Raw genomic sequence first — 23531 nt, 5'->3', positions numbered from 1 at the left:
ACATACTCTGAAGATGGTGGAGCCATCGGCCAGGTTTGTAGGCAGCTAATAAAGGCCAAGGAAATGGATTCTCCCCCAGAGCCTACAGAAGGGATCAGTCTGGCCTACACCTTGACTTCATCCCAATAAAACTGACTTCAGAACTATGGCCTCCATAACTGTAAGAGAATAAATACGTGTTGTAGGCCACTACGTTTGTGATAATTTGTTACAGTTAGCAATGGGCGAGTCCTAAGGGCGATGAAGTAATGGAATTGATGATGGGACCTAAATCAAAGTGCTTCAGAATGGCCTACTTTTTTTCAGTCTTGGATGGTGTGTTCATGTTCACCTTCTCCGCAATGTAGAGACCGAAGGAGTGAAACCGTCCTCATCGCGTGTGGTGCATAAAAAGAAAAAGCCAGCCAAATTCTGGAGGCCTTTTTACCGTGTGTCATGAAAAGATTAAGAATATGTAAACTGTGCAATGGGCTGAATGAATGGCTCCAAATGTCAAACATGACAATTACACTGGAGACACTGCTGCGGGTTCAATATGCACAAATGGGGCCTGGCAGTGGATATCTGTAACAGGAGAAATGACTCCCCAGAAGGAGAAACATGGATTTCAAATAGATGATGTCGGGCCTTTCCTAAACAAAGATATCTTCTTATCATCTCCCCAAAAGACATTATACAGCACACATTTTCTTTTGCATTTTTAATAAAGCAAAACTTGAAAATGAGCAGCAATCTTTATTTCCCTTCTTAGAAAATCTACAGTGACCTGCTGGCAAATAATACAGTGGAAATATCCCAGAAGAGGCTCGTGGTTCATTAAAATAATCAGCATATTCCAATATGCATTCGTCCCTGAAATAATAACAGTTCACTTTCAATAAATTAATTATGGCTTTAATGAGTGAAATTTACATTTATATTTCTGTCTTAAGATCTTCATGGGAGGCAGCATCCTCGCCCGGACGGTTCCAGTGAAGCGAGGCCCTTTTCGGAGCAGACCAGCAGCTGTTGACGGAGATGCTAACATTCTGCTGTTGCAGAAATAGAGGAGTAGGACGGTGTGAGGGGCCAGACAGCCTGGCTTGAAACCAACTTCTGCCACTTTCTACTTTTGTGACTGTGGGCAAATAAGGTAACCTCTCTGCCACTTGTAAAATGAGCAATAGGATAGTACCCACCTCTAAGAGAGGCTAAAGGACTTAATACAGCTAAAGTTATCGGAAGAGTGTGGTTGGCACATAAAAAACAATTGTTAACTGTAATACTTGTAACAATTGGCGGACATAGGCAGGGGGGAGCAACAGAGGAGCCAGATCCTTCGGTGGTCTTCCCACGCACACACAACTAGCAGCACTGAAAAGCACACACACAGTTCTGCTGGCTGTTTCACAGATCCACTTGGAATCCTACCTAGAGTAGATCCTTTGAACAAATGCTCTATAACCCAGATTGGCCAGAATGCTCAGGCAACAGGGGGACGTTGCGGTTACTTGAATTTTCGGCATGACTGAGAGCAAAGCAGTAAATGCTTTTAGTTTGAATCTGTTGGTTGCGAAGCTTCACTTTCACTTACCCTGACTGAACTTGCTAAACAGAATTTTGTTTAGAAACCTGAGGGACAGGCATCATTTCAAGACCGTCGTTCTCAGCGCCAATATTTACCCTGTAATACTCAAGATACTGAAGAGTCACGATGAAGGAACCAAATATTACCTGTTAGTTGACATGATCCACTCAATCTACATTTCCTGAGTGCCTACCATGTGCCTAGAACTGGGCAATGCGTCTTATTTTCTCCTGATTCTCCTCTCCCTTTTTTCCTCCCTCCTTAAGAATGTTCAAAAGAATTGTAAAAGAATCTGGTTAGTTGAGTCCCGATTAATGAAGTTTTGGTATAATTACTAATCCGAAAAAATTTAAAGGTTAGTTAAGTGAATTGTATGGAATATAGAACTTGCTTTTTCAGGCAGCCTGAGTCCATTATACCCGGCCCATATATGGCACAAAAGGGGGAAAATGGCTTTTTCTCACTCTTATTGGTTGCTTTAGTTTTTCAAAACCATAGCAGTTCAGTTTGCTCTACCTTTTTTGATCATGGTGCTCTATTATCAGATAGATAGATAGTAGACCTTATAGACATAGTATGTCACCCACCTATGAACAGAAATATTTGGGCAAAACTTTCCGGACTACTAAAATTATTATAGTTGATAGTCAAAATATTGAAAGAAATTTTTCAGTTTTCTGCAGAATAGGCCTTTGGTAATATAAACTTACGATCCAAAGTTATCTCCCTAACTAAACTGCTATTTTCCCAGAAAGTTTTGCCCTAAACTTTCAACTGTCTCCTCTGTCAGCTTTAGAGAAAGAAACTGCAACAGAAAGCACCCTGATTGCTGGGAAAATCCTTGGCTTTCAAATAAATTTTTTCCCTGAGTCTTAAATTCCTCTCTAGTTAGCAGCAAAAATATCATATATTATTGATGGGATTAAGAATTTAAATTTTCAAAAGTCTCTTCAATTTGCTGCACAGTTAACATGTACTTTTATAATTGATTTTAATGATTTCATTGCAAGTGTCTAGGAATATTGGATGATAAAGAAGTTCTGTTCTACTGTCCCAGCTATAACACTATTTTTTCATGGCTGTCTTCTCTGTGATCATATAGCATTTTTATATCCCATTACAGTATTTATCACAGTTGAACTTTATTATAATTAGTTGTGTATTGGTCTCTCTCCTCTCTCTTAATCATGAACTTGTTGAGGGCAAGGACTAGAATGTGTTTTACTCATCTTGCTATTTCCCCTAAGTGCCTAGCTGCTCAATTAATGTTTCCTGAATTATTGAAGAGTTCAGGCCAAAAATAATTAAAAAGTCAAAAGTGAATCATAGCAGAAAAGTATCTACCCCAAATCCTCTAAGTGGAAAAATTTCATAAAACTTCAATTGAACTTCAGGTTCAAAGGCATAATGATGTAGCTCAAGGAAAGATCCAGGGAGGTAAAATAGATTATGTTAGTCCTCCAGATGATGGAGAATATTAAAATTCATCAAAACTCAAATCTTTCTTACATGCTTGTAAGACTGAAATGGGGAGCTTTTCAACTGAGTGACCCACTAAAGGTGGCCTTTCATATGAGAAATGTGAAAAATCAAAAAGAAGAAAAGAATTAAAAAAAAAAGATGGCAAGGATTAGTAGTTTATCCAAACAAGTACTGACAGTTAGAAAGACACCTGCTTGTCAGATCTTCAAATGCACGGGAAGTGGCTGGAACTCCACAAAGGCCTCAGCTGAGGGCCCCTCTGGATGTCTAGCCTCCAGCCTACATCCCGTCTGAATGGCACCTAGGCCTGTCAAACACAGACCACATTTGGAATGGTTCTGTAGTCCACTGGAAGGTAAAGAGGGCCAGACTGATCATCCAAGGAAGTCTCCGGCACTTGGGCATCAGGCTGGATTAGGAAGAAGGGATACAAAGAGATGCGCTCCATCAACTCTCATTGGGAAGGAACAGGCCACCTTGTGCATAAAGATGACACGCCCCGGTGCCCTCTTCGCTGTTCTCCCTGAAATTAGGAGTTCACTCGTTCCCTTAGCTTGCAGGCCTCTGTCCAAGAGCATACATTTTCAGATGTTCACCTGGGGTTGGAAGTACAGTTTTGGGCTTCTTACAGGAATTGCAAATTGCTTGATGATAAAGATCCCTTCTTCAACTCTTTAAAAAAATTCACCTCTCAGTCCTTAGACTCTAGTATAATACTTGAACATGGCGGGTACTTAACTGATTTTTTTATGCATCAATAGTCCATAAAGGGGGTAGTTTATATAATCCTAACCTTATTAGCGTGTTGCCTTCACCAGGCCAACCAGCTGTATTCACTTAACGAAATGAACAAATCTGCTCCCGTGTGTGCTGCTCCCCAGCAGGCCCAGGCCTTCGGCTGGCATTTCAGGGCTCAAGCACAGGAGAGGGCGTGACGTCTTCCCCACGGGGTGTCCTGCTACCCCCCACCCTGACAGTTTTCTCCTTTTCTTTTCAACACCTCCCTCTTCCTCTAAGTACCCAATTCTCTTCACGAATATCCTTTTATATAGTATGTAAACCGATGCTGTGCAATAGTTCATTTAAGTTTGAAAAATGCTGCTTTTCCAATCAATCAAGGAATGGTTAGTAAATGCTGGAGATGGGCCGAGAAGTGTAGTCCCGGGCACTATTAAACCTATATGCAAATACACCTGCGTAAGGAACTATCAGTCTCGCCAAGACGCGCACACACACAGTTACACGTAGGAGTCACAGTGCTATAGATATTCCCACAGACAGGAAAACTTTCAGCCAGCTCAGTTCCCTTAATACTAGAAAGATGCCCTGAGATGCCACCACGTCACAAAATAAAACTTAAGCACTCCTCAGCTAGTCCCTGCCTGAAATGGTCTTTATTCCTATGTCATCGATGATAAGGCAATGTAAAAATAAATGTATAAATAGGATCATAAACATGTCTGTAAGGTTTATACATTTCTGAATGCTCTAGAAAGCTGTAAAAACCTCCTACACCTTTTACCTTGTGATAGTTGGAGATCTTCCTCAATTTTCCCTTCTGAATTGGCACGTTTTTAACAAAATGGGTTCTCTCCCACTAAGAAGCAAAATCTCTAAGTATATCTCTGATAACTTAAATTTCCATCTCGATTCTTACACCGCCTTGGTTTATTATGTCACGATGTTTCTTCTTTGAGTTTGGGCCGAGGCAAGCTACGCGAGCTAAGGTAGCGTGAACCACGGTAATTGATACCGGCAGGAGGTTATTTTGGATCGATGAATGAGGGTTACGTGACTAGCTCCAGTAGAGTGTATTTATTTCCTCAGAATATTTTTCATTTGATGATAGAAACTGGTCATTGATATTAGGGATCCGTTTTTATCTTAAGTCATATACATATTTGAGGCAGGGAATATTTTAGCATAATGTCAGTTTTCTTGGCATGGAATTTTTGTTTGCTGGTGAAAAGAATTATGCTTCCTTCGTAACTGCCCATTTCTTAACATTTTGTAAAATGTTCTGGTTTCATTTAGTACCTTTCTTTGTCAGGCCTTACTTGTCCAGCCTTTGAATTTGGGGAGGTAAATCGACAAGGATTAGGACAAGAATTGATGGTTAAAAACTAGAAGAATTACATCTAGTTTTTAATCTGTGCAAAAGAAGGAACGTATTCAGTTTGGGTTTAATGATGTCAAAAGCAGCCTGCTATAACTGAAGCATTTGGTTAAAGCTGGGATCTTGTTTTTTCAAACTGGAATATTTAATGGTTATTGCAGAATTTTTAAAAATATGTATTCACTTATGTGAGTGTTAACAAAATGGAGCTCTGAAATTTAAAAGTCCAACTAGTAAATTATCCTCTTTTGACTTTCTTATTACATCCTCCATGACCAGATTAAAACCACATGAAGTACACACTATGTATTTCCTTGACTCTGTGATTTTTTTTTTAAACAAAGTCAATTCACTAGAATATCCTTTGATGCTCATTCAGCTAAAACTTCATACTTTTTTGCAGAGACACATTATGTGATCTGAAAATATTTTTAAGTGTCTGGAATATATATTTTTTTAGCACTTGAAACTTTCTTTGGCCATCACAGCTTCTATTAGAGACTGTGAAACATTTTAGGATTATTGAACAAATATCAATTATGTCTGTGTTCATAGTGTCTATCTGAATTGGAAATGTGCCATCTTTTACTTCTTCACTAATAGAATTTTTAATTAGCTGTTGATACTGTCAATAATAGAGTTCACTGTTATTTTAAAAGATGATTTGTCTAAGCAACTCCTTATCTACTCATTTCTTCTTTATTTCTTAAACCTGGTGCTTATTATTATGATCAGGCTAATTTTTAAACAGAGCATGATACTTCCAAAAACAGGAAAGAATTTTAGGCAAGATATTTTAATACATATTTAATAATTATTTTCTCACTGATTACTAGGAGTTTATCAATTTTTAAAATTACATGAGTAACTTATTTTAAACTTGGTATCGTTTTATACGTTTAAGTCAACCCACAACTTTACTAAATATCTGCTCTTTTACTGAGACGTAAGGAAATGAAATAAGTAGAAGTTACAATCTGTGCCTCAAGAGAGTTAGGATCTAGCCAAGAAAAAAAAAGTGAAATTGCAGGAGAGTATAATAAGGAATTCTCCTATAAGATAAAGACATGAATTTAATGCCAATATGGACTCCTAATTAGGGACTAGGATTTTAGTAACACTGCCTCCTTGAGAGAGTAGCTCTATGGCATCTGGTATATTACAAATGGCTGTTGTCATTTTTCATGAACCTCTATTTCCATTACAGTTTTTTTATGCTTGCCCCTGAAATATAATCTGCACTGTGAATTCTGATTGAATCGGCTCAACACGCAGCACAGAAAAGATGCTCCTTTGCTGGAGGATAAGCCAAGGACAATGTGTCTCATCTATACAAATTCAGTATTCCCTATCAAGGCAAATCTTTTTATTTTAGAAGGTCGAAATGAATGGTACTTAAAAATAATTTCAGGGATGCCTGGGTGGGTCAGTCAGTTGAGCGTCCTACTCTTGGTTTCAGCTAGGTTAGTGCTCTCAGGGTCCTGAGGTGCAGCCCCACATTGGTCTCCTTGCTCAGCGGGGAGTCTGCTTGAGATCTTCTCCCTCTCCCTCTGCCTCTCACCTTGCTCTCTCTCTCTGAAATAAATAAATCAATCTTAAAAAAAAAATAAGTTCAACTGGTTAAATTTATGCCACCGGAAGAGAATGAGGACAAAAGCCCAATTAAAATATCCCAAACTCTCTAGGTCCGTAGCATTTCCGTTTGTTTGTGAAATGGATGAATTGCATTCATTTTCACTTACTCACTTGTCTCTCAGGATCCGGTTCAGTGATGGGAAAACAGGTGCTGTTAGTTCTGATGGGCTGGCCACTATGCCTCAATGATCCATTTCTACTGTTCCACTGTCTGTTACAAATGATCTCATGCTTCTTGACACCATTTCATAGCTCAGGGGAAAGTCTTATTTTTCTAACTATACGGCTTTGTTGACCACTGATTTAGCCTATCCTGCCTGTTGGTTCCATGCCAGTAATTATTCACTTGAAAAATAAAATTAAAATCACTGCAGTACATTCATTCATTCATCCATTATTCAACAATTGCTTATTGAATGCCTACTCTGTGAAACGTAATTTATTAGGTGCCGAGAGAAACAGAACAACGGTTATGATGTGGTGCCTGACTCAAGGAAATTACAAGCTAGTAAGGGAGAGAGGGCATGTTTGTAATCACGAACATCTACAATTCAATGCAGCAGAGTAACAATAACAATAACAACAATGGGTATCCACTACCTGCCAAGCACTGCTCTAGATGCTTTAAGTATTTCATCATATGCAAATTTCACAAGAGCTCTGAAGCTGGACATTATTTCTCCCTTCTAAAAAAGTTTTCCGAATGAGCAAGCTGAGGCTCAGAAGGTTTTGGCAAAACATGCACAGTCACACTGCTAGTACAGAAAAGAATCAGGCTTTAAATCCAATGCTATTTGATATTAATACTCATTCTCTTTCAAATAACTCCGGTCTCTAAGAAAAATGGTAAGTTCACCATTTATTAAGCTTCTCTATGCCTGGCACTATTCTGAATACTTCACTCCAGTGTCTCATTGAATCTTCACAACAGTGTATGATGCTACGACGGTTATATAGCCATTTTACAGTCAATAAAACTGAAGATTAGCAGAATTAAGTAACTTAACCCAGGTTATTGAGTGGAAGAATTTTCTTCCAACTCAGGTAGTTTGAGAAGGTGTAACGGAAGAAGTGAGCTTTTACCGACTTTCCATTGATTTGGACCAACTGAGGCAGGCGGAGGGTAGACAAGGACAAGGGAAACCATACCAGGAATGACACAGAGATGGGAAAGTGCTCCAGTCATCTCAAAAAGAGTGAACATTCCAGGGTGGCTGAGTATACGGGTCGTCTGGACCAGGAGTAGAAATTATGATAGGAAAATGAGGCTCTACTCAGATATCAGCCAAGGAGTTTGGACTGTATGCAGTAGGCAATAGAGAGCCATTGAAAGTTTTGGAGAGAAGAATGATCAAAGGTACTAGTATTAATCCACTTTCTCCAACCTGTCACATTTAATGATCTCTGCTTCAAGAAATCATGATTTCACAAATGATTATTTGTTAAGTTCCTCCAAGAACATGAATGCTTACATTTCTGTTCTAAACAACCAATTGTTATTACTGTGTTATTTTTTTTTAAGGTTCTTTTAAAGTGACCTCTTGGAAAAGCAAACGTTTGTGCCATAGCCCAAACCACTTCAACCGCTTTAACTCTCAATACTAAAATCAAACAAAGGGCACAAAGCACAATGAGGCAGGAGTCTGAGCCTGGGAAAGGGGTCAGATTCCTTTGGACATCAATCTGAAGTCAACTCAGACGCACTGTGAAGTCATTAAGTAATTAAATTACAGAGCAAGGACAGGCAGGTGGGAGAGAGTGGATGGGGAAGAAAGAGACACAGTTGTCCTGTTTCTACTGCAGACTGGATTCTAAATACTAGCAGACCAGAGTGACGCCCCACCCCTCAATGTAATACATATAACAGAAATGCAAATGTGAGGATTTTGCGAATATAATGACTGTGGTTACAAGTGTCTTCTGCAGTCACATGCCCTGTGGACTTGGAGAGGCTGGCAGTTCCCCGGGCCATTTATGTCCCTCCGCCCCGAATTTGTTTCCATGGCTGCCAAGGCCTGGCTGCAGCCAGCACTCTCTCGCTACTGCGCTGCCATCTCCTGCCAAGTTCACTAGGCTTGAGGACCGACTTCCAACTGGTGATCAATAAGAAATGAGGAGAAGCTTCTTGAATGGAAGTATTTGGCGTGAGTCCCAGCTGGGCAAAGTCTGAATTCGAGTTGGCCTTCTGCATCATGACGGTATCCAATTCAGCAACTTTCACAGATGGTATGCCTTAGACTGCTCTGGGCCCCCAAAGGTTACTGAATGGATTATCTGGGGTTTTGAATCCCCCAGAGCTGGTCAGAAAATAACACTGAGCCCCTAGAGTCAACCAGGTGCTTGCTTCATAAATACTGCTTTTCACAAAAGTCTGAGAGACAGACTTCTCATTTAACAGATGAGAACACAGAGGCTTAAAGTAGTTAAGTGGCTTGACAGTGTGCTCATTCAGTCAGGCCTTTAACCCAGTTAAAGACCCACTCCTGGGTCTTATAATCCTTCCACTTGGCCACACACCTCCCTTGGGCCACCACCTAGGCCAGTCGGTCCCCAGTATAGCTATAAACAACAATCACTTGAGAAATGGTTTTGAAGTACGCATCCTCAAGCCCAACCACAGATATACTGAGTAACCATATCATATTTCTATCTGTATCTATACAACTGTGTTATCTAATTATTTGTTTATTTAAAACAGGGTTTCTCAACTTGGGCACAACTGACATTTTGGGCTGAATAATTCTTTATTGTCGGAGCTATCCCGTGCATTGTAGGATGGTAAGAAACATCCTTGTTGTCTACCCACAAGATTCCAGTAGCACGTCCCTGCTAGCGTAACAACTAAAAATGCCGTCAACTGCCCCTGGGGGGGAATCAATCCCAGTTGAAACCCTCCGTTACTAAAACAACAACAACAACAACAAACCCCAAAACAAACAAATAAACCAAACTTCCCAGGAAATTTGGAAAAAGCATATTCAGTTTGGTGTTTGTAAATCACAGGCCTAGGTTAGGAATTCTACATAAAAAATGTGAGGGGGAAAAAGCAGATTCTAGCAGATAATAGGCTGACTATCTTTTCTACTTGCACAGTTGGCCAACCTATGTGTAACTCATGTTGGGCTCCAGAGTGGATGTGTTGTCATGGGTTTTCCAAGCAGGATACAACATAGCGTATGTCAAAATATGAAATAAAGATGAGATACTTTAGACATTCTGGAAAATGCTATTTGATTTATGAGTTTAATTTGTCCACATTTTTCACAGCACTTTTAGAGAATTAACTTTACTTGTACACTGTCCGGCCCCAAACTGGTCCACAGCAAATATTCTGGATTCACTTAACTTTTATTTATTCAATTGTTTTCCTTTGAGAAAACTGAGCAATTCAAAAGAATTCCATCCAAACAAAATGCATAACAAGGAGGCCTTGGAGTATCATTATTACCATTTCCTTTCATGGTGTTAAAAAGAGGGACTTTAAGAATCCATCCTCAAAGTGAGTTACGCAACGCCTCCGTGAAAACAACCGATAGAATGGAAATGGGACCCTCATTCCTAAGTTCTAGCCACTGAATGGCCTTTCACCTAGTTACAGTCACCAAACCTTTCCTAGAAAATGCTCTCCTCAAGTTCTGCTTCCACGGCGTGTAAGCTCCATTGAACCAAATATATCTATATCTCTGATCGGCATATATCTAGTGAATTACCAGAGGTTTCTTTTTTTATTATTATGTTGAATATATTTTTATGTGTATATTAAAGCCAAACATCCAGATCAACAGAATTTAGAGCTTCTCTCCAAGTGTTTATCAGAGAAGGCGTTCTAAACATTTCTATGGGATCACTATGGGGAGGTTAGTATAATTCCTTGTCTGAATGTATTTCAACAGCACTGTAATTGAACGCAATAATATAATATGTCACTCCAGGGTGTTTGAATGTAAGAGTATCCTTTTAAAGCACCTTTTTAAAGAGCTGGTGTACTTTAATCTTAGAAGTTTGTCTAAACGACTCTTGGAAAGCATGCCAGTCAAGTGATTCATTTTACGTATTAATCCGGCTCGGCTGACAAGTAGTTGCTAATACAGCACTTCTAACATTGATTCAAATTCCATAAAAGGATTTTGGCTCATAAAAAATGCTGGCATGGCATCAGGATGTAGGTGTTCCTATCTCTTGTCTATCGGAATACAGTAATGTGCCAAATTTTGCCGGTGACCACAGCATTCTGAGAAGATGAGTGTTACGAAGATCAAATAAATGTATGGGTATTAAAGCCACCTGCATCTCCCCTGGGTCTCACTCCCTTATCCCTCTAAATAAAAGGCAAACGTGGAAAGATGGACCCTGAATGAGGGGTGGTAGGTGTGCCTCCCCCCCACCTCTGTTTTTAATTCTTATTCTAGGAAAAGAGGTGATCCTCACCCCAGCACAAGCATCAACAGTAATTACTGGGATACGGCAAATCTCTTTTCATTCACTGAGATGATTAGTACTATGAAAAACAAAAATCTGAGAGCTTCTTTCTGTCAGCCTAAAATGAGAACATGACCTTGTCCTGGGAAACAACCATCTAGTAATATTTTTCATAACTTCCATGCCGTGATGAACTAATAAGAATCTAAAAGTAATTAACTGGATCTCTTTTAGCCAACCAAAGCCTTATTCAAATACACATTTTTATCAGGATTCTGAGGGAGCCATAAATTGGGGCATTTTGAAAAACTGGGATCTAATCCAGTCCCTGATCTGACGAGGGTTCAGTAGTAATAATAAATTGGGACTATTAAGACCGGGAACCATTCCAACATTTTATTTTGCCCACACCACAGGACCTAGCAAATTCTCCTGCAAAAGACAGGGATATTCAGTGAGGAGTAAAATCATGCTGAATTAATCATTTGTATGTAATCATGCCAAAACATGGGTGTTTTCAACAGTTTAAATAGTGCCAAAGTTTAAGTTCAGTAAATAATTAATTATAGAGAGTCTCTTGGCAAATTAAAGAAAACCACCTTCTGGTTCTTTAATAAAATATGCATTCTTTTTAGGATACGATAATGACAATCCTATCAATTCATTTGTCGCTCTGTGTATGTAGGAGAGCCATATTTATGTAGGGTACAGCTAAAATATTAATTCAGAACCTACTTTCCTTTCCCTTCTTAGAATACAATAAGCATCTTCATTTCTCAGGATGAACACATGCTGGACAAACTCTAGCCTTATTCTGGTTTTCATTTCAATTTCCAGTAACATAAAAATCTCCCATAATTAAATAAAATGCTGAGAGGTTGGGAATAGATTTTCACCCACTTGTATTCCGAAACTATAAATGGTTTCTGAATGTTTTTATTTCTCTAAGATGAATTTCGTTTATGTGGGGAACTTGCAGCTGCATAATTAAATCTTGGTTTGCCAAATATCAAAAACACATGTATTGATTTAAACTAAGGGAACAGGCCACAAGCAGCTCAGCTGATAAGGCAAGGGAGAAGCCTCTGCAGCTCTTGGAAGGCTTCCTGAAAGAAAGAAAACTAAGAACCCTCAAGTCAGACGCTGAAACCGATCAGCTTGCCTAAATCTTAGCCCCACTCTCACTTAGGCATTCCATGCAGGCCCGTTGTTGAAAACAAGAGCCATATGTTTTCATGCTTCTCAATCCTGAAGCTGGAGAAGCTGCCTCTTTGCCCCTCATCTCCTCATTTATCCTGCTAAGATTCTAATAAGATCTACAAAAACAACGTTTCATTCACAGAGCAAATGAGCTCCCTTGCAAAATAAACTCTGACATGGTATAAGAGTAATACAAGATCTTAGAGCACAGACTCGTATGTTATTGAACTATACCCGCCCTCCCCCACTTTAGGAAGAAGTTTCATTTAGCGAAATTTCATTTCAGGGTAATATGGGATTTTAATGGGAGACAGGCTTTTGGTGTCAATGGAGACATTTCCCCCAGTACAGTACTCCTAAATAAATGAGGGGGACACTTATTTTTCTTTAACCAATCTCCACCCGACTTCTGAGAAGGTATTAACAATACAAGTACAACATGCATACAGTTAGGTTCTTTGTAGGTACAAGAATCTGGTTAATTTCACACTTTGGAGCCAGTTACTCACGTGAGTTAGAGTCTTAGAATTAAACAACAAAAATACGTTTACTGATTTGTTAAGACAATCTCTTGCTTTCAGCTCACCATTCTAATTTATATAATCAGAATGTTTGGAAAATGTTAATTTAATTTAGCTTGATTAAAAAATTCTAGGGGAAATAATCTTTGAATATAATATTGGATTCATCCTTCTAGCAATGGAGATAGGCATTTGGAACTAATGTTTTATTATGGCCAATCTCACTGAAGCATGAACAAAATGATGAGTTTATTTAAAACAGGGCTTTGCTGCAATGGGCTGTTTGACTTGTGTCAGGAGAGGACACGTGCTTAGCTCAGGAAACCAAATATGAGACTAAGAAAAGCCTTGCATGCAACTTTGAGCAAGAAACTTGGGCTTCTCCACTCAGATAAGAAGAGTGCATACGCTGCCAGGAACCAATGCTATGGCAAGTTCAAGAAAGTCTGCTCTAGGCAACTCAAAGTAGATTCTTCTATACTTGAACATATTTATTTCTTAGACCCTGGGATCTGGGAAAAACCGTGGAGATCACCTGAGGACAAATGCAGCATTACTGATACACAACATGATTTTAGGTGGTATGTGGCTGAATGTAGATAATTACATTAACTTATGTGGTTTTGCATGTATACAATATTTTACTTATTTGAATATATAGATATAAATAAGACAATGAAGGTAATATATCGATGAATGAAGTTGATGAAACTCTGATCTAGTCTAATACTTTCCTGATGCACTAATCCTTTCTCATTGTAATCATCAGCTTCTTACTAGACAGTTTTCAGTGTCAACAAACTCACTCTCATGTGACACTCTAATTGTTAGGATGTTTTCCCTTCTATTAAGCTGAAGACTACCTCTCTTAAAATGACTCCCCATTAGTATCTTCAAGAAAATAAATGAATGGATGAATATGCAGAGGGAGAGAGAATACATGCTATAAAATGCATTTAATTCCTCTTTTATGTGAAAGTTCTTGATCATGTGAAATCAACTAAGCCTTACCTCTGCAGGGTAAGTATCCCCACGTCCTTCAACATTTTTCAAAAGACATGATTGAGTTGCTGCTACTCTGTGTGTGTGAGAGAGGCAATGGGATATTCCAAGTGTGATCTGAGGAGTGTAAAGCAGGAATTATTGTTTCTTCCTTCATTTTGCACATGAACTTCCAGTAATGTAGCCTAGGACTGGATTAAGTTTTTGGCAGGCACATCCTCACGTTGACTCATGCTAAACTTACCCTCAACTAAAAACATCAGGTACTTTTTCATATATTTGGTATTGAGTCAAACCTTCCACATCCTGTGTTTGTACAGTTTGGTTTTGGACCTAAAATCAAGACTTTACATTTATTCCTATTAGGTTTCTTTATGTTTGATTCAGTCCATTGTTCCAGATGATTCTGTCATCAACACATTATCAACCCCTGCAGCTTTTTGGCATTCACAGTCTGATCAACAGCACTGATGCCAACGCTCAGCAGGCCAGAGTTAAAAATAAATTTTGAAGAAAAACTTTTTTCTTGCAAGTTTATATTGATGGACTATTCGTTAGCAAGTTTTGGGTACAGTTTCTTGAATAGCTAATAATCCTTCTAGGGTTATGTTATCTGGTGTACATTTTTCTGTGTTATCCATAGGATACCATGAGACAAGGAGCTTCTAATGTCCAGGAGAGTACCCTTACTTGTGAAGTCTAGAGGTTAGAACAGGGATTTTCAGCCTACACACTACTGGAGGTTTGAATGAGATGACTCATTGTTAGGGGACAGGACTGTCTTATGCATTGTAGATGGTCTGGCTGCATTCCTGGCCTCTGCCTAGCACCTGGCAATTCCCTTCCTATGCCCATTCCTTCTTTGAAGTTGTGACAATCAAAAGTGTCTCCAGATACAGCCAAATGTTTCTTTGGGAGCAAAATTGTCCCTCCCTGAGAACCACTCTTCTAGACTCCATATTCTTCCAATTTAATCTTTTTTTTTTTCAGTTAAAGCATTTTTTTTATTTTAATGTTTTTTTTATTATATTATGTTAGTCACCATACAGTACATCCCTGGTTTCTGATGTAAAGTTCGATGATTCATTAGTTGCGTATAACACCCAGTGCACCATGCAATACGTGCCCTCCTTACTACCCATCAATTTAATCTTATAATTCAGTCCACCTCTTATGGCTTTTTTTTTTTTTTTGACTTTTTCATAGCTATAGCTATGAACATGTTATTCATATATGACACCAAAACAATTCCTTATCAGGAATTAAATATGTAGATACATTAAAATGAGATATGGAAATCATAAGAAAAATAATGGGAGGAACGAAGAGGGATAATATAATCCTGAAATTTAGAGTTGAGGTTAAATTAATTCCTGGGTAAAACGGTTACAAGGAAATTGAACTTTCCAGCAGGAACCATATGATTTAAGAGGCCATCTATAAGGACTCATATCTGGATGCTCATCAAAATATTATTTGAAAGAGTGAAAAATGGAAACACAGACTAAATGTTTGACAATAGAAGATAAATAAGTTATGGTATACTGATCTCACAAATAGTAGACAGTCATCAAAATGGCATATTTTCAAAACATTAATGATATGGGGAAATGCTCACAATATAATGCTATGGAAAAAGTGAGACAGTATATACACAGCATAGATACCAAGTTTCAAAGAAAATATATACATAGTAAAAAGATCATAACAATATTAATAATTGTTATGGAATTAAGCATGATCATGCTAGTCTTCTTTATGCTTTTTTATGTCTCCAAACTTTTCTTAATGAACTTACTGTGTTTGTAAGTTTTGTGTGCACGGGTGGTACAGGGGGTAAGCAATCCAAACTCTCGTAGGTGAGTGAGCACTGCCAAGGGTTTCTCTCTTGTTGGCACAAAAAATATGCCAATAAGGTCGGATGCTTCGGAGACGGCACATGAGAAGGAGGACAATATTTGTAGACTGGCTTATTCCAGTCCTCTTGGGAAAAAAATCTGTGTGTCATTTTTCATAGGATAAGGATAGTTTAATGTTCCAACCAAATCCTGGCCCTTCTGGTCAAAAGTTCTCAGACTTTAGAATACTGAAGAATTATGTTGGGCTTGCCTATTAAATACAGATTCCTGGGCTCCAAATCCCAAGATTCTGATTCTGCAAGTCTGGTGTGGGACGCAAGAGTCTTTATTTTTAACAAGCTTTCCGTGGGACTCATTTGCATGCAGGTAGCCTACAGACTCCACTGTGAGAAACACAGAGAGAAGAAGTCATGTGGCTTGATTTGGATGAATCTTTTTTATTTAGTCTTAAAATTTTGGATAATTTATTCCTGGTTATACACTAAACAGAGTTGGTATAAACCCTCAGTGGTATGTTGATCAACTGGCTTTTTGAGAAAACAAACCCAACTTATCGCATTTGCCAATTGCTGTGGTGTAAATACTCCCACTGTGACCGATGCCAAGCTACCAGTGGTTTAACAACCAGCTCCCAAAACTCTTCTCATAGGCTGACAGGAGCTGCCTCTGTACAATATATATCTTATTTAAGTACTTTAAATCCTTTGAAGAAGGGCGACGTGAATGAAACACTATTATACCTGTGACAGCTAGGATGAGGCAAATAAGCAAGAGGACAGCTTGAATCATCTCAAGGTAACAAATTTAAAGGCATTAGGAAAAAAGACAACTTTGTGAACTTTTATACACTGTTTCTTATTTTATTCTATTTTTCTCCCATGGCCATGTCACAGAGTGATACACTCACGGAGTTCTTTAAGGGTTGTGAGCTAGTTTCCTAGGGATGATGGAGAGCCAAGAATTGGGACGCTAGGGTTGGGAGGAAGGCCAGATGTTGAGCCTCCACCTCCACCCTCTGCGGCCCTCTGCTCCCGAGCTGCTGAAATGTTCTTGGTCATAGATTCTGTAGCGCCCCACCATAAAGTCAACCCCTGCAGCTTCTTCCCCTCTCCCCTGAGACGACGTTGTCTCTAAGAAACCTGTATCAGATGTGTTTTACGTGTTCACGTGTGGGAAGTGGCCTAAGTGGAGGCTAATGGTACAGTTCTTTCAATATTTTGACCAGACATATTTTAAGAAAATTGGACCTGAAGCCTCTACAGCCAGCTGAGGTGAATTTACAGCCCTGCTTTTAAGAACAAAACTCCCTCAGGCACCTGCTTCCTTAAGGCAACACCAGAAAGGAAATGAACTCTTGCTTAAAGACAACCCACCTTATTTTATGGGTTATCAATTTTCTAGCTGGCACAGAGTTCCCTAGCTACTAAGAGTCAAGCCTCCCAACCCCAAGCAAGTATTGAGCTACAAAAAAGGTGAAGTCTGCATTCTAGCAAACAGCTCAGTTTCCTGAGGACGAGGCAGGGATGTGGTGCCTCAGTAAGTGAAATCAGGGGAGCAGCAAAGATCTGTGATGTGGACTCACCACACAGATGTCTTTGCCAATATACGCATTAAAATCTTCGCCCGAATTATATTTTCCATTACAGGATTACTGAATCTTGGGCTATGGTGGAGAATTATCTTCCTTATTTTGGGGGCAGCTCTGTCAGGTGAATAGTCAACAACAATATTAAGCACTTGATTTCCTTTTAACTGTTCCAGTGACCCTGGAACCAAGAGCTTATCAACCTCTTTAAAATGAGAAAGGACTCGGCGCGCCTGGATGGTTCAGTTGGTTAAGGGGCTGCCTACGGCTCAGGTCACAATCCCGGGGTCCCGGGATCGAGCCCTGCGCTGGGCTCCCTGTTCAGCAGGGGAGTCTCCTTCTCCCTGTCTCCCTCCTCATGTTCTCTCTCCCACTCACTTGCTCTCTTTCAAATAAATAAAATCTTAAAAAAAAAATAAAATCAGAAAGGATTAAATAGGATTTCTTTCCTCGCTATTGATAAAGTCAGCCTTCTCAATGGGAATAGGCAAGACAGGAGTCAAAGGTTAACGTTAGATATTCAGCCTGCTCTGTGCTAGAAAACGGGATGAGTGAGTGTGATCTTCTTAGTACACATTACTAGAGTATTAAGATACGTACAAGAATGGACTCTAAAAACCACAAGGACTATTGTTACTAATAAGCAAGTGACAAGTTGGACAAATGTGACTTCATGCACAATGAAGTCAGAATCAAGTACTTAAAATTATATGCTGGTTTTATCACAATCCCAGTCTTTCTCCAAGCTCCATTTAGTTGTGAAGGTGAAGAACTTTCAGGAGAAATATGAATATTCAATTACATGTTTCAAAATCAGACATTTACACATCAACTTGGGGTAAGTGCCAGAGTTAACCTCAAAGATAAGTGAAGGGCCTCTTGTCCAAATGGAACAGGAAGCGCCTCAAACAGGAGAATTCAGCCCTTGCAAACTGTCATTATTTCAGTAAACGAAACCGGCCCTTTAACAGATGGGCGACATACTTCGCGACTTGCTGATAGCCTAATAAAAGACACTGGCTTTTTAAAAATGAAGGACATGCGCTTCTCAAATTACACCCCCCAAATGGATTTAGCAGAATAAAATTAAGAAGGCATACAACAGCTTGACAGAAATTAGGAACAGACTAGGGAAATCTGATAGTTCTAAACATCAACATCAAAATGACCTTTTTATTAAAAAAAAAAAACCTCATTGTTTAAACCATAGGGAAAATATACACTGATAGTCAAAACTGGGATAGCATATTTTGGAATTATGAGTACTGATATAATAAAAACATAAAGTTAATTTCTTCTCCAAATATAATAAAAATTCCCCAGGAAGGCAGATTCCTTTTTATATCAGGGACCTTTCCTTCTGTATCAAACTCTATGCTTCTTAAAATAAAATTTCTCCAGTTGATGGATGCAACAACCCAATGAAACACAGGCCATGGACCCGAACAAAATAAGGAGCTCAGCATTTCTGCTCACCTTTCACGTTCTTCTTTCATTTTTTCCAGCTCTTCTTCCCGCAGGCCGCCATGCTTCAGAGCGCCCTTCTGCTCAGCCTTGCCACCCCTGTCATCCTTCTTCTTTCCAAATCTAGAAAAACACGAAGGAGGAGATTGCTGTTAACAATAACCATGTTCTTTTGGGGGTAAATTTAAAATATTTATGAGCTGAACTCATCAAACGATAAGTCTTTATTCTGCAGTAGTACAAGATCATTTTGCAGAGAATGGGAGTAAAATAAGAGACTGAAAGGGCAAAAACAAAAAAGAGTCACTAAACTCCCCTCCTTTTCCTCTCTTCCTTCTTTCCTTCCACCTTTCCACTGAGGTATCACTGGAGCAGCGTGCACAAAGTCATGTGGTTAAAGAGTAAAAATCTCAAAATGTGAGTTCACTAGAAATGAAAGAACTGAAAGGTTATCATTAATATGTAACTAAAAACTGACTGAAGGCACGTATTGCATGGTGCCCTGGGTGTTATACACAAGTAATGAACCATGGAACTTTACATCAAAAACTAGGGAGGTACTGTATGGTGACTCACATAATATAATAAAAAAAATATTATTAAAAAAAACATAACAAAAACTGACCGAACTCCTAAACAGGCCTCCAGAGCCTCAAGGGGCATTGACATTTGAAGTTAAACTCAGGGGACTCGATATCGATGATGCTTCAAGGGACCTTACCAAACACCTAGCTTACTATTCTCAGTTTACCCATGAGACTTTGGGCCTTGATCACCCAACAAGTTCAGGGAAGGGCTGGGATTAGAACTTGGGTTGTCTCCTCTAGTGCCCTCTCTCTTTCACACCACATTCACTCCTGCAGGTAGCCCCATCCTCCTGAGTCAGCCTCGGGTTCATGTGCTCTATGCACTCCTCGGTGCCTGGCATATCTCTAGCTAATTGGGCACAGTGGCAATTATGATACATTATTTTTTTCCTCAGCTTTATTGAGATATGATGGACACGTAGCCTTGTGTAAATGTAATGTGTATAACTGTTGATTTGATACATTTCTAAGTTGCAAAATTATTCCCACCATAGTATTAGCTACCACTTCCGTCATGTCATGTCATGTCACATCCTGTCACGTCACATCACGTAGTCACTATTTCTTTTTTGTGGAGAAAGCATATAAGATCTACTCTCAGTAACATTCAAATATAGGATACATTTTTATTAGCTATAATCACCATGCTGTACATTAGATCCCAAACTTGTTAATCTTGTAACTGGAAGTATTTACCCATTGACCAAAATTTCCTCAATTTCCCCTCTCCCTAACCCCTGGTAACCACCATTCTACTGTTTCTCTGAGTTTCTCTTTTTCAGATTTCACAGTGTGTATGCATATATATGTGTATATGTATACGCATATATACATGTATATGTGTACACACACACACACACACACACTGCATCTTCTTAATCCATTCATCTATTGATGGACAGTTAGTGTGTTTCCACATCTTGGCTATTATAAGTAATGCTGCAATGAACATGGGAGCAGAGATATCTCTGTGGGATCCTGTGGGATCCAATTCCTTTGGATGTATACCAAGAAGTAGAATTGCTGGATCATAGGGTAGCTCCAATTTCTATTTAAATTGCCATTAGTTAACATACAGTGTAACATTGGTTTCAGGTGTACAGTGTAGTGATTCAGCACTTCTGTACATCCCCTGGTGCTCATCACAAGTGCGCTCCTTAATCCCCATCACCTCTTTCATCCATCCTGCCCACCCACCTCCCCCCTGGTAACCATCAGTTTGTTCTCTATAATTAAGAGTCTGTTTCTTTGTTTGCCTTCCTCTTTTTCTTTTCTCTTTGTTTGCTTTGTTTCTTAAATTCCACATAGGAGTGAAATCACATGGTATTTGTCTTTCTCCGACTGACTTATTTTGCTCAGCATTATTCTCTCTAGCTCCATCCATGTCATTGCAAATGGCAAGATTTCATTCTTTTTTTATGGCTGAGGAATATTCCATTGTGTGTATATCTATATATTTATGTCTGTATCTGTCACATCTTTATCCATTCATCAGTTGATAGACACTTGGGCTGTTTCCATAATTTGGCTATTGTAGATAATGCTGTTATAAACCTCAGGGTGCACATATCCCTTTGAATTAGTATTTTTGTGCTTTTTTGGGTAAATACCCAGTAGTGCAATTGCTGGATCCTAGGGTATTTCTATTTTTTAACTTTTTGAGGAACCTCCATACTGCTTTCCACGGTGGCCGCACCAGCTTGCGTTCTCCACAGTGCACACAGTTCCTTTCTCTCCACATCCTCGCCAACGCCTGTTGTTTCTTGTATTGTTGATTTTAGCTGGTCAGCAGGTATGAGGTGATATCTCATTGTGGTTTTGACTTGTATTTCCCTGATGATCGGTGATGTTGAGCATCTTTTTTTATGTGTCTGTTGGCCATCTGAATGTAGCTCCGTTTTTAATTTTTTGAGATGCCTCCATGCTGTTTTCCATATTGGTTGAGCCAGTTTGCATTTGGATCAACAATGTACTAGGGTTCCCTGTAATTATGATACTTTAAAAGAGCACCATGTTCCTTAGCACTGTTAGGAAAATAAAACTGCATATTTGAAATAATAATAATAATAATAATAATAATAATAATAAAGCTGTGGTTATTACTAGGACACATTCTTAAATAACAGGCATTTTCTACAACAGATATTTTCTTCAGAAGCAATCCCCTATGGTTGTGGTATCAACACCCATGAAAAAGGGAAGTAACTTGATGCTCTGCTAATAACCAGGAAAAAGTCAATTATGCATATTCTTCAGTTAAGTTAAAGATTCTTGTTAACTATGGAAACCCCATTTATCCTTTGTTTCTTATTAAATAGCTGCAAATTTTTGCTTATGTATGCATATTTTTAGCTTGCTCGCTCTACCTCTGTAACTACCTACGTATCCATCCATCTATCCAACCCGAGGACCCTACACACGCTCAGACTGACGGCCCATCCCTGATCCCCGTCCTGGTCCCTAATGTCCCAACATACACAGTGAGTCAGAATCTCCTCACAGGAAGACCTGACTTATAAACTTGAAACTCTGGTCTTCTTCAGATTTCATAAAAATGAGTAAATATTTGTTCTTTTAGGACTGTGTTTCAATCTAAAGCAGAGGTTGTTGGTCACGTGGCAGCACTGGGTCTCACACATGGAAGACCTTATTGCTAATACCCATATTTCTGTTGTTACTAGAGTTCAAAGAACCCTACTTTCCTCAGAAGCCTCTCCCAGTCTTGGCTCTTCTGTAAATTTTTCAATTTACAATTTCAATGAGCAAATCCTTGCTCATGAACTTTCTCTTTCCCCGTGGCCATCTTGCCACCTGCCTTTTCTTCTACTGCAATTCTTTTGCTGTAGCCTGTCTAGTTTGGTGATTTTGGTGGATCGACTATGAATTTTCACTCCATCACCTCCAGCCTTTTTTTTCCTCCTGGTCTCCCTTCTCTTTCTTAATCTATTCTCTTTCCCACTGAAGAAATGACCTAGTGTCACTTACAGACTAGGGAAGAGAAAAAATACCGACAAAATATAAGATCACTAACTTCCAAATATAATTCAGATTTGTTGACATAGTCAGGATCTCTCTTTAACCTACAAAGCAGGAGATACATAAATTATGTGTGTTTTCCTGTATATATTCTTTAGCGTTTCAAACACATGTAGAAGAATCTAAGTTTCTTTATGTGAGAAGTTATTATCTTTGTCTATCACTTAAAGAAATAATTTTCCCTCAAAATATCATCAAATACAGGAAAATTGAGCCAAAAAAATAAAAATTGTGGGGAGTGAGGATAGAATAATGCTTCAGGAAGTTGATAAGAGCAAAAATGTTGCCAAAAATTCCACAGATACTAAGCAGGTTTTTCTTCTATGTCCCAAATATTTCTTCTAAATTTGAAGGTTTGTATTTTCTGAGATGAAAGAAGTCTTGTTTTTGAAGGGCAAAACTAATCTATACCCGAGTCTACCCTGATCTTTATTACCACAACCAATGAATTGTTTTTTCTTCCTGTTGCTAAAATAGTTCACTTGCACTGCAGTTCAAAAACAGCTCACTGTGTTTTCATCACAGTGGAATATATCTGATAAAGGCTAGTCATAAGTAAATTCTGCAAAGCATTTTCTTCTTAGCAAGAACCATCAATAATAGTCAAATCAACCAATCTCACAAATAATATAAATGTTTTGATTTAAACTTCATGATCATTTATTAAAGTTTCCAAGAAGGAGGGCAGAAATAGCTGTGAAATTTATTTCATTAGACAGAGAGAATGGTCACAAATTACCTTATTTTGTAAAGTTTGGGTAGGTTCAAGAACAGAATTATAAAACAATAATCTTCAAAAGGACTCCCACATTGTTAGGACGAGGAAATTGAGACCCAGAGAAGTTAATTGCTTTTATTTATTAACACACTGAATTCTTTTTTCCAATTTTCCAATCAGACAACTTAATTATCAGTGGTAGTAGCGGCGGTGGTAGGAGGATGGGGAGAATCGGGAGAAAAGCATTGGTTTGGTGAATTGTGTACGCCTTGTTCTCCTTCCCATGTCAGCCTATTTGGGGGTCACTTCCCAGCCGTTCTTACATTCACGGACATACAGA

The 23531-nt window shown here is 38.8% G+C and overlaps 1 protein-coding gene across 6 annotated transcripts in view; it reads right to left on the bottom strand.

Moving 5' to 3' along the window:
- Positions 1-23531, bottom strand: part of PARD3B (par-3 family cell polarity regulator beta) — a 980330-nt gene that overhangs the window by 175289 nt on the left and 781510 nt on the right. For all 6 annotated transcript variants that reach the window (XM_045806556.2, XM_045806555.2, XM_045806554.2 and 3 more), the window contains one exon: positions 18863-18973. In XM_045806556.2, coding sequence (XP_045662512.2) covers positions 18863-18973 — 111 coding nt within the window. The remainder of the gene's footprint in view (positions 1-18862; positions 18974-23531) is intronic.

Source organism: Ursus americanus, chromosome 1 (assembly GCF_024610735.1).
Source record: "Ursus americanus isolate L20-20 chromosome 1, mUrsAme1.1.p, whole genome shotgun sequence".
In the NCBI taxonomy this organism is placed as follows: Eukaryota; Metazoa; Chordata; class Mammalia; order Carnivora; family Ursidae; genus Ursus; species Ursus americanus.
The sequence above is the reverse complement of the archived record's forward strand: the minus strand, read 5'-3'. Positions and strand labels throughout refer to the sequence as shown.